The following is a 10,860-nucleotide window of genomic DNA, read 5'->3' on the forward strand; positions in this document are numbered from 1 at the left end:
AAAAGTGTTGCCAGATCTAATTTAGGTAACCTATATAATTAGTTAAGGTGAGATTTAGATATGACCTCAAATTATTCTTGTATCATCTCTAATTGATGAGGCATGCGCCTGGAAATTCAAAAATTCATCTGCTGATCTTTCTTCTAAATTTTAGGGAGATATCTAGATAAAAAAAGTTGATATAGTCATATAGAAAAAACTAATTATAATCCACAAAGGGTACCGATGTGGGCGGCTTTAGTTACATGTAATTCTACCCAACTTAAGTTTTCTTTTCTTGAAGTTAAAAAATTATAAATATTATTATTCGAATGGTATCATGATAAATGAATATGAAATTTGTAAAGTTAAAAGAGAGAAACAAAAGAACTAAGGTTGATCAATATCTTGCAAATCATTTCAAGTTTTTTATTTAAGAACTACAATAGGGATATCAGCAATAATTTTGAATGTGAGATCTCTTGATTGAAGAAGGGTTCCATTCTACTAAAGTAAGTTGATTGACCATTTCTCTTAGAATTTAGCGAGCTAGTTATTAATCTCTTTCAAGGATTATAAGAAGAATGAGTTCCCTTGAAAAAGAAAAAAAAGAAAAGAATTATAAAAAGCGTACTTTGATGAGTAGAATTGATTTAACAATAACTAGCTAAGATTTATACAAAGCAAAAGCATTATGTAATTGATCATCGATGTAACTATCCCACAGTTCACAAAATTTTGCATCCATTTTGAGGGATAAAGGAGCAATAATATATTGTTGTAGATAATTATTATCATTAAAAAAGAATGTGATATAAGTAAAGATACAGATTAAGCAATAAGAAGAGATAAAAATGAACTAAGACTATAAAATAGACTAATTTATTCCATTTACAATGAGGATAAGGTATGACATCGAGTCCCCCAGATTACTTTCATACCTGTTTGAATTCAAATATTTGGCTACTAATTACTCATCTGAATTATAAGAGAGATATATCCATGATTGAAACTAACATAGAGATAGTTAACTATAATGGATAAAAAGATAATAGCTGACACTTTTAGTTGCATGCGATTGCTCCATCCCACTTGATCCTTCCCCTCCTTCCTACTATACCCTAATCTACTGCAAGTTTAGAGTCATCTGCACAAAGAATACATGCAGGGTTTGCCTTCCATCTTTTCTTGATCACAAGGTTCTCGGTATTGAGTGTCTTCTTCAAAGCGAGCCAGGTGAAGTTTCTTATATTCTCCAGGATAGGGGCCTTCCATAAGGCTTTGAAGTATGGGCAAAGAAATCCTCCATTCTCTTATACCTTATAAAAATAGGACACTGAGAAGGATATGTTGATGGTTAGCTTCCAGTAAGGTTTATTCTCCACGTTTGATTGCCCAACCGAAATAATTTTTTGCTGGAACTGTTTCAATTCTTGATCCACTTATAAAGGTAAAAGGCATAGTAAGGGAATAGGGGTTGGGCGAGAGGATTCGCACGAATCCACCGTTGGATCACCCACTGCACAAATCTCAAAGCACTCCGAATTCTAGCATTTATCCCCTATCATAAAGTGACCAATGGAATTCGTGCGAAGAAAAATGAATCCTTTTTTTTTTTGTCCGAAAGATACACCCTAGCACCCTAGTAAGGTCCAACTATCAGCAAAGTTTCCTTAAGCCGCCATGGCACTGGTGTTTAGCACTCGGGCATATATTATAAATAACAATGTCACCAACCAGTTATACTCCCAAAATCTGATGTTCTCACCATTGTGAAGCTTAAAAACCACACAGCTCATGAATGAGCTAAATTTTTATAAACATCCATCCAAATTGGTGGAAGCGATTGAGACTCATCTCTAGATATCCAACTGAAATTTTTATGTTATATGCCTACCTCCTACCAAAATTAACATACAAAAATTATTAGACTAATTTCTTGATGGTTTCCTTATGATTTTTCTCCAATTTCTCATGCGTTCTTTATCCCTTCATTTCCTCCTTCCAACTTTATAATTTTAGATATACAATTTTCATAATTTTAATAAAGTGATGATAAGTACCCATCTAAATTATGCTATAGTGATCTTATCAATTGTTAAAAATGTTACGCCCTGCATTGTCATCAAGGAAGAAAGTGGAGCGTTCGATTAGCTAGATCCACTAGGTTGTATATTAAATTTCTACTGTTGTTTTGAATCTTCATTTCAGAAACAACGACATACGTATAGCTAAGGCATAAAATTTTATATAATTCTATATTTCTGGGGCACTTGCTACCAAAAAGAGCTTGCAGGCTTTTACAATAAAATATATTGCTTATACTTTGATTTATCTCATCCCAAACCGTGCTCAAATTGTATTAGATTACAACAAACTAAGTTAATTTGTGTCAAAATATGATAACATGCTTTGCACCATATTGTACAATACTAACCTATGCATTCATTTTTTTTCCCTGCTTTATCAGTAAAAGGGTGGAGATTTTCCATCAACCCATTTCATTAAAAATGAAATGAATAAAAAGAAAGAAAGAAAAAAGGATCAGACAGGAGAAAAAACATGAGAAAATCAAGAGAAACAAAGCCTTCATAACAAAAGCCAATCAAAATCTCAAACTTTGATTGGGATGTACTCTCTCAATCATATTTATGGTATCATTCGTATTGTTTCTTTGATTCCATATTACCCACTAAATAACAATGGAGTATAAATCCCATCACCGTCCGATTTTTGACCTTGTTATGCTATCATTTCATCCAAATAGATCTCGAAGAACTTAGCCAATTTCTCTATACATCAAAATTACTTGTCATCGAAATTCCTATAGTCCGCCCTCCAAATTTGAGCACAAATTATCCTCCTTAATGTAACTAACTCTAATTTAAAATTTTTGTGATCAAATAGTAATTTTTATTATATAATTCATCACGGACCATTTGGTTTGTGAGAAGAGAGATTAATTCAACAAAGATCATTTAGGTCGCGGGAAGAAAGGAACAAACAGGCCATGACAGAGGTGCAGTATTTCCCATGTTCTCCCCTCAAACATCTAAAATGAGCCTTTGACTGCTCTCTCTTTGGGCCGGCAAACCCCAGAAGAGACCCAGGAGGCAGTCCACGGCGTATTGTGGGGAAGCCGCCGTCTTCTAGACTTCGGCATATCCCATCTATATCCAATCCGGATGGGCCCATACCCAGTTGTTTCCTTTCTCTTTGGAGCTCTTCTGGATTTCTCTTTCCAATGCGTTGTCTCCAATCTCGAGTTCTCTCGTCGCGCTCTGGTGATCATTGTTCCCTCTTCCCGCGGTTTCTGGTTGCCACCCTTCCCTATAAATGCCTTTGAAAAGTCGGCATTTTGATAGCAGATGTTGGCAAAAGATTGGAACTTGGAAGCCTTAAAACCAGAAAGGTGGAAACTTTGGGGATAACAAGCACCACAGGGGAGAAAAAGAATTTTTTTTTTTTAAGCCTATGTACATAAACTTTGGCTAAAAACCAACACAGGTCTTCTTAATTTTGGTCCATGGGTTCTATTTGTGTATTAGATTGCATAATTTCTTGTTTGATGCCGTTGGAAGTTGATTTGAAGACAGAAGAAAGATTAAAGGTTGACTTCAGTTGTTTGTTAGAGCTTTGTCATTGTTGTTGTGATGTTATTGTTATATTTCATGGCATTTACTCTGTCTATTTCCCTGAAATGGTATATGTATTTTGGTGGGTTAGGCATTGCAGCACTAGCCAAAGATTTGGTTGAGAGAAGCTGCTTGGATTCTAAACATGAGATTTAGGACTGGAAGGAGAAGGAAGGTATTTGGCTTATTGCCTCTACTTCATGAACTTTTCTCTACTTCCTTGTGGACGCTCTTGCTTTCTTTCCTTCCCTTTTACTCAAGGAACCTGAGCGTCAGGGACCGATTCTGGCGAGTATGATGAACTATTTCTTCTAAAGAACTAAAATTTTATACTGTGGCTTTGATTGCAGCCCTTTATTCCAAAAGTCTTCGGGAGGAAGGAGAAGAAAATATCCAAGGGAAATGAAATGTCGCTCAATTATTTTGGTTGGTTCCTAAGACATCCATTTGGTTTTTTTTTTTAACTTCTGAAGTTCTTAAGATGACTCCCTCTGTCTCTCTCTCTTCTTTACAAGAAAAGCCTTCTCATTATTGCTGTAAATTTAATTAGCATATGAACTTTTATGTAATTTAAATTTAAAATGATTGTAGAAATTTGTTTTCACATGTTTAATTGGCAGCAAAATGCAACTTTGTGAATTTGCGTTCGGTTACAAAGTATTATGAGAACCATCTTTTTTTTTTTTTTTGCTGAAAGAACCATCTTTTTTAGGAGAGGAAGAATTATGACCTTTGGCGATAAAGAATCCATGGCATTGCCAAAAGAGCACCAGTCTACCTGGCGGCACTGCTCCCCTTAATGCCTCCAATTGGGAAAAGTTCCAAATTCGACTAAGAAAGGTGGAGCTCCCATCCTCATTCTCAAGAGAGAGAGAGAGAGAGAGAGAGAGAGATCGAATTGACTGACCTGTCAATCGCTTTCAACACCTAAGGAAAAATCGACTTCAAGTTATCTTTCTTGATTCCTCTATTATAAATTTAATGAGGAAAAAATTGACAGGCAGTACCAATTTCTAGCAAGGAGAAATGGATATTGTTATGATACATAGAAACTCAGAGAGAGAGGAGAAGCAATGTCAATGTTACTACATTCAAAGAATTCACCTTTGCCTCTACTTGCTTTCTGTTTTTCGCTAGCAAATTTTATTTCTTTTGAAATGGTAGTACCTAACTGCAATAACAAGAAAAGCACATTAGTCTTGCTATCATTATCCATCTCGAATTGCAGCTGCATGTTTCTTAGATTTTTTACATAACGATGGGATGCTATCTGTTTTTGCTAGTGGATACACGATTTACTAAATTAATCACCTTTAGATATTATGGTTTTACGCTGCTTGAGAATGTAATCCCATTTTCTTGTGGTCAATCTGTAAGCAAATTCACTAGGGTAAACTGTAAAGAAAGTGACTTCACCAAGAAAAAAGCTAGAAGCTCACAAAAGGAAGACTCTCAGAAAGGAATAAAAGAAAGATATTTTGAGCTGCTAACTTACAAATAGGGATGAGCATTTCTGGTCTGTTACTTGGTTTTTAAGCATAGTCTTTACTGCTTTAGTAATGTGCTTTTGAAGATGTGCTTGGTAAGCTAGGTGAAACTCTGTTACTCGGTATTTCTAGCTTCTTCTCGTACCTATCTTTGCTCCTGATTCCTAACTTCAATTCATTATGTTCCAACAAAGCAGCTGAATTGGAAGAGAGCACTTATTTTTCAGCCACTTCCTCGCATGAATTCATGAACAATTTTTCAGGTATGTTCTCTAATGCTATGATTCTTAATTTTCTTGTTTTCCATAGTTAATCAGATTCAACAAGATTTCTTCTCTCATTCTATTGATTGTTTCCCTTTTTTCTTTTTCATTTTGAACTAACATTGAAGAAAAATATTCTACTTCAAAGCTGGGGAACATAAGTCTTAGTAACGTCTCTTCTGCAGTATCCAATGTTTTAGACACTCAAACCTTCAGGTATTCTGATGGGCTTAAGAAGTCTAGTATCCATCATTTTTTTTCCTGATTCTATGTGTTTTCTTTTAACATTCTTTTTTGTCTAGGTTATTTGTCACAACATGGAATGTTGGAGGAAAACCCCCGCATGATGAACTGAACCTAAATGAACTTCTTCCAGCCAATGATCAAGCAGATGTTTATGTTTTAGGGTATGATATCTATTTTAACATTATAGCATAAGCGAAATGAATGCTAAGATGATCATTTCTATAATTTTTTATTTCATTGCAAGTCCCATAGTTTTGGCACTATTTCATGCTGAATTAACTTGAATATCTTTTTCTTGTGATAATTTCTTACTTGGATACCATTTAATGTCTAGTTCTTTAAATCAGAAAGTAGATTATCTGATGGCTTTTAGATCAGTTTTTGAATAAGAAAATATTTTGGCTGTCCAGGAGTTATTATTCCAGGGAATTTCTTCTTTCTTTTAATACTTTGTTATACTCATGCCATCTGTTTCTTAAGTTCCTTTTATTCTTATCAGATTTCAGGAAATAGTCCCTCTGAATGCCGGAAATGTGCTTGTTATAGAAGACAGTGAACCAGCAGTGAAATGGCTCGCTTTGATAAACCAAGCCTTAAACAGGCCACAAGAGGCTGATGCTGCTAGCAAAGCAAAGACAATCAATAGCCTATTGTTCCTTCAGAAACCTTCACTTAAAGCAGTCAGTAAAATATTCAGAACAGAGCATGGAAGATGGCTCAAGGCCTGCAACTGCACTGCAGAAGTGGCAAAGAAATATTATAGAGATTCATGTTTCAGATGCCCTTATGCCTGTCTAAGTGAAAAGAACTCTTCAGAGCATGAACAGGAGGAAAGAAGCAACTTCATGGTGATGGATACAAATGGTGCAACTTCTTTAACAACTAACCAGCTGAGGTATTGCCTCATAGCTAGCAAACAGATGGTGGGAGTTTTTGTACCTGTTTGGGTTAGGAGAGAACTTGTCCAACATATAGGTCATCTTAGAGTCTGCTGTGTAGGGCGTGGAATCATGGGCTATCTTGGTAATAAGGTAAGGATTAATTTAATTGACATTCTTGTTATTTATATTTATCATAAAAGTTTTCATTATCTCTTAGGAATCTTAAGGCTCTGTCAAGAATTCATGACAAATAGAATAACTAAATCACCCAACAAAATCTATATATAAGGGTTACTCATGTTTACTTTTCTACAGTGAATGAGACTCTTCAGTACATATTCATTTTATTTAAATTTGGGATCATCATGCATCTGAGTACCAAAATAACATTGAGTTTTCAAGTTCAATTTATTTATGTGTTCAATTTATTTATGCACATATATACTTCCTGCAATAATTAATGCAATGTTTGGCTGTTCAAACACATCTTAACAATAATGTTATGATACAAACATCTTCTTGTTGGTCTTGTGAAGCTTTCTCTTAGTGGTAGTATACCCTGATGGTGGAACTTTTGTTGCAGGGTTGCATCTCAGTGAGCATGACTTTGCATCAGACAAGCTTTTGTTTTGTCTGCTGTCATTTGGCTTCAGGGGAGAAAGAAGGAGATGAACTTAGAAGAAACTCTGATGTTATAGAGATACTAAAGAATACACAGTTCCCAAATATTTGCAAGACACCTGGTCGAAGAAGTCCTGAAAAAATTCTTGAACATGAGTAAGCATGTCTCTTTGTACTTCTAGTCAGCTTCCATTGAAGATTTAGTTGTTGTACATTAACCTCTAGAATTATTTTTTTCCAATATGAATCAGCCGGGTCATATGGTTAGGCGACTTGAATTACCGAATTGCTCTGAGCTACTCTGAGACTAGGAGGCTTCTCAAGGGGGAAAATTGGGATGCCCTATTTGAGAAGGATCAGGTAATGGTGAATCGATCAAGTAGCTAATCATATGCATTTTAAAGCCAGGCATGGTAAGAAGCAGTAATCTCAATGAAGTTCTATCCTTCATGTGGTTCATATTGCCATTTAGATTATTTGAAGCATTATGAATCTCATGTCCTGTCCTCATTTTTAGCATAAATCTAATAGCAATGTATAACTGGTTTTTTCATTTGAGAAAAAATTATGTCTTCTTTATATTAGAAAGTCATATGCTTCTATAGAGATCCATATATTGTGATTTGTTTATTCATATGCATGAACCATGTAGAAGGTAAAGTTCCTAACAACTGTTGTGTTTTTGTGGATAGCTTAAGATCGAACTAGAAGCTGGGCGAGTGTTCAAGGGATGGCATGAAGGGAAAATCTGCTTTCCTCCAACTTACAAGTACTCCATGAACTCAGATGTTTACACTGAAGAGAGTGTGACATCAAAAGAGAAACGAAGAAATCCCGCATGGTATGCTAGATACCCATCTGTTAAGCTTGCCTAGATATGCACTCTATTTAATTATTCAAAACTTTGGAGAGTTCTTCCTCCCAAAGCTGTGCAACTTTAGAAAATGATTGGATTTGATGTGTCGACTGTACAGGCTTATATAGGCACGATCTTGAAGAGTTTCTTGTTTTGTTAATAGATGATACTATTGATAAGTGAGTAGTTCGACAAGAAACTTAGAAACAAGCCTTTCCTATGTAATTTTCAGTTTAGTAGATCAAGGCATGGTCCACTTAAGTATAAAACATATTACAACTAGATCTCCATTTGATATCAAAGCTAAATATTATTTGTTTATTTCCTGATTTGTGCTTTAGGCAAATTTGTGCAAAAGAGGGGTCCTGGCTGTCCTGCCATGGATATATATACCTAGTGAATTGGAAGCCATCATAACCTGCTTCATTACTTACAAAATTTATGCTCATGTGACCAAGAAGCAACCTTCTAAGGATTTTGAAAGATTTTACATAAAGAGAAAGGAAAAGGCTCAACATATGGAACTACATCCATCTCTGAGGCACATGTTATAAGACGTAAATCCAGAGTGCAACCAAATGTTAATAAATTGACAATTCTGATTCCTAAGTATGATAGGATATTGTCCTCCCAAGTTAGAATATGGTACATGGAAACCTCTGAAATGTTGCCAAAGTAAGTTTTACCATTGGCATTGACATTTTAACCAGGTATGAGTGAAAAACACTAGATTGGCACAAGTCATGACTTGCCTTCTACCTCATTTGACATATTAAATAAAAATAGATAAATATATGATCACGGTAATGAAAAAAGAGAAATATATGTGCCCTGTCATGTACAACCCTCTATAACAAATCTTTTTACTAGTAAATACAGGACAATAGCATTTCCTTTAATTTCTTTTTTATTTTTATTGCATAATTATTATTAAGTGCTAATGATGGTTATATCAACTTTAACACAAAATATGTTGTGCAAGTAAGCTGTATATGGTACATGAAATTCCACCTATGATAGTTTGAGAGGTTAGGAACCCTTTCAAGATATCTTGTATCTTTAGATCACTTATATCTAGTATGCTGTAACTAGTGCTCTTGATGAGCTTTATGATTAATCAGGTGCGATCGCATACTATGGCATGGGGATGGTATTGTGCAGTTATCCTACGTTCGAGGTGAGTCAAAATTTTCTGATCACCGGCCAGTTTGTGCAGTTTTCGCTGTTGAAGTTGGGGTGCTTGCTGATAAATTGAAAAGGCAACTACCAGCGCCTAACACAAAAGTTGGTGTAGAAGAGCTCTTACCTCCAAGTTCTAGTTACTTTTACTCAATGACTATGTGAGTGCATACAAGCCTTGACCATATTTGTTCTCTTGACACATTTATAAATAGAAAATGTTTGCAGTAATAATATGTACAAATACGCAAACATACATAGATTCTATATTGCTTTAATATTGAGATCAAGGTTTGCCGTACTAGTTAGTACCGTACCACAGCTGGTACCGAATGGTACCACAGTCTCATATTATATTGATATTCGGTATGCCTCGCCGTCTCATACCATACTGCATACCGACAGTATAGTAAGATGGTACCAGTACGGGATCCGGTATAGAGACGATAAACCTTAATTGAGACATATAGAACACATACACCATCAAGAACTGATCTTATACACGTAAAGAGAGAGAGAAGAGAGAGAGAGAGAGAGAGAGAGAGAGCATAATATTGGTCCATCACTAACTTCTGTGATACAGAATAAATTATTATCCTATTTGTAATTATCCACCTATTCACTAAGCTAGGTACGTTTATGGCTTTTAAGTAGTGAAGACCATGATGTTTTTATTTCTCCTATTTTTCAGTACTGAAGTGTTGCTCTTTATATTGAGGAAAAGGTATGTAGAGATATGCTGACTTAGCTTCTAATCATATTCACGGCATGACATTTAGAAGAAGCACTCAGATTTGTTCAAATTATATGTGTGATATCATAAGACTCTCGAGGACCCTGTCAGAGCTTCAATGCTGACCGTGCATTTTATCTGTGTATAACTCCAAATCATCAGTAATATTAGTAAGTGTGTTTACCGGGAACCAAACACTTGTTTTCATTAATATGCTTTCTTTGTTCTTTCTTTTGCATGATTGCTTTTCTTAGCAATTATTCCACATTAAAGAGACCCAAAAGGCTAAGCTGTAATGGGGATATAAGACTTTTTTCGTTCTTTAATGATCTTGTGACTCAACTCTAAGTTTTTTTTTAATTGCTTTTTTATTATTTTCCCCTTTTGATGAATGTGTAATAAGTTATTGCATTATGGAGTGAGTATATTTTAGCGTTCCTGTAATAAGCCAGTTGTTAATAGAATGATAAGAAAATTTGAAAGCTTTTTTACATGATTGTGAAAGCTGTGTTTATATATTTGATCATGGCCAAAGTTAGAAGACCCAGATTGACCAAAAAGCAGGTGATGTTATCTCTAAATTGGAACTAAAAGAACCTGTCAAGCCATATGGAGTAACAACTACCCACTTGACTTGCATAAATTATGTCATTTTTTTTTACCTAAACTATATCATATTTACTATTGAGAATCTGATGTAAATATTCTCTTTTTAAAATTGTTGCCATTTATGCTACAATAAACATGTCACATCTGGTGGAATTTGTACATCTTCAGTATCATTGCTTCCACCTTTGCAAGCCGCAAAGATAAATCTTTTGATTGTAGAAGCATGCTAGCTATAAATCGGAATTATGTTTCGAAACTCTGTCTGAATGTGCACCCTTCTCATTCCCTGAATCAAATGAGAGGTGGTTGTGTATGAATGAACTCCTTGTGTTCTTTTCTTCTTTACCATTTGAAAGTTCAGGTGATATTGA

At 35.0% G+C, this 10,860-nt stretch overlaps 1 protein-coding gene and 1 long non-coding RNA gene across 3 annotated transcripts; both read left to right on the plus strand.

The window, feature by feature from the left end:
- Window positions 1–3,211: 3,211 nt before the first annotated feature.
- LOC113462758 lies at window positions 3,212–4,028 on the plus strand. Its single transcript, XR_003385827.2, has 3 exons — window positions 3,212–3,589; window positions 3,706–3,789; window positions 3,965–4,028. It is a non-coding gene; the product is annotated as an uncharacterized LOC113462758 (long non-coding RNA).
- Window positions 4,029–5,121: 1,093 nt separating this feature from the next.
- Window positions 5,122–9,457, plus strand: LOC120108714 (type I inositol polyphosphate 5-phosphatase 10-like). Of its 2 annotated transcripts, none has more exons than XM_039122403.1 (9): window positions 5,122–5,205; window positions 5,299–5,364; window positions 5,493–5,580; window positions 5,667–5,771; window positions 6,110–6,641; window positions 7,075–7,268; window positions 7,364–7,472; window positions 7,805–7,953; window positions 9,090–9,457. In XM_039122403.1, exons 2-9 carry the CDS (start codon window positions 5,349–5,351, stop codon window positions 9,310–9,312), a joined length of 1,416 nt encoding a protein of 471 aa, XP_038978331.1. In that variant the 5' UTR covers window positions 5,122–5,205; window positions 5,299–5,348; the 3' UTR covers window positions 9,313–9,457. The 2 variants fall into 2 exon arrangements, with proteins under 2 accessions (XP_038978331.1, XP_038978330.1); XM_039122402.1 differs by having other exon boundaries at window positions 5,124–5,196.
- The last annotated feature ends 1,403 nt before the right edge of the window (window positions 9,458–10,860 follow it).

The sequence above is a fragment of the Phoenix dactylifera genome, unplaced genomic scaffold (genome assembly GCF_009389715.1).
Source record: "Phoenix dactylifera cultivar Barhee BC4 unplaced genomic scaffold, palm_55x_up_171113_PBpolish2nd_filt_p 001511F, whole genome shotgun sequence".
Lineage (NCBI taxonomy): Eukaryota > Viridiplantae > Streptophyta > Magnoliopsida > Arecales > Arecaceae > Phoenix > Phoenix dactylifera.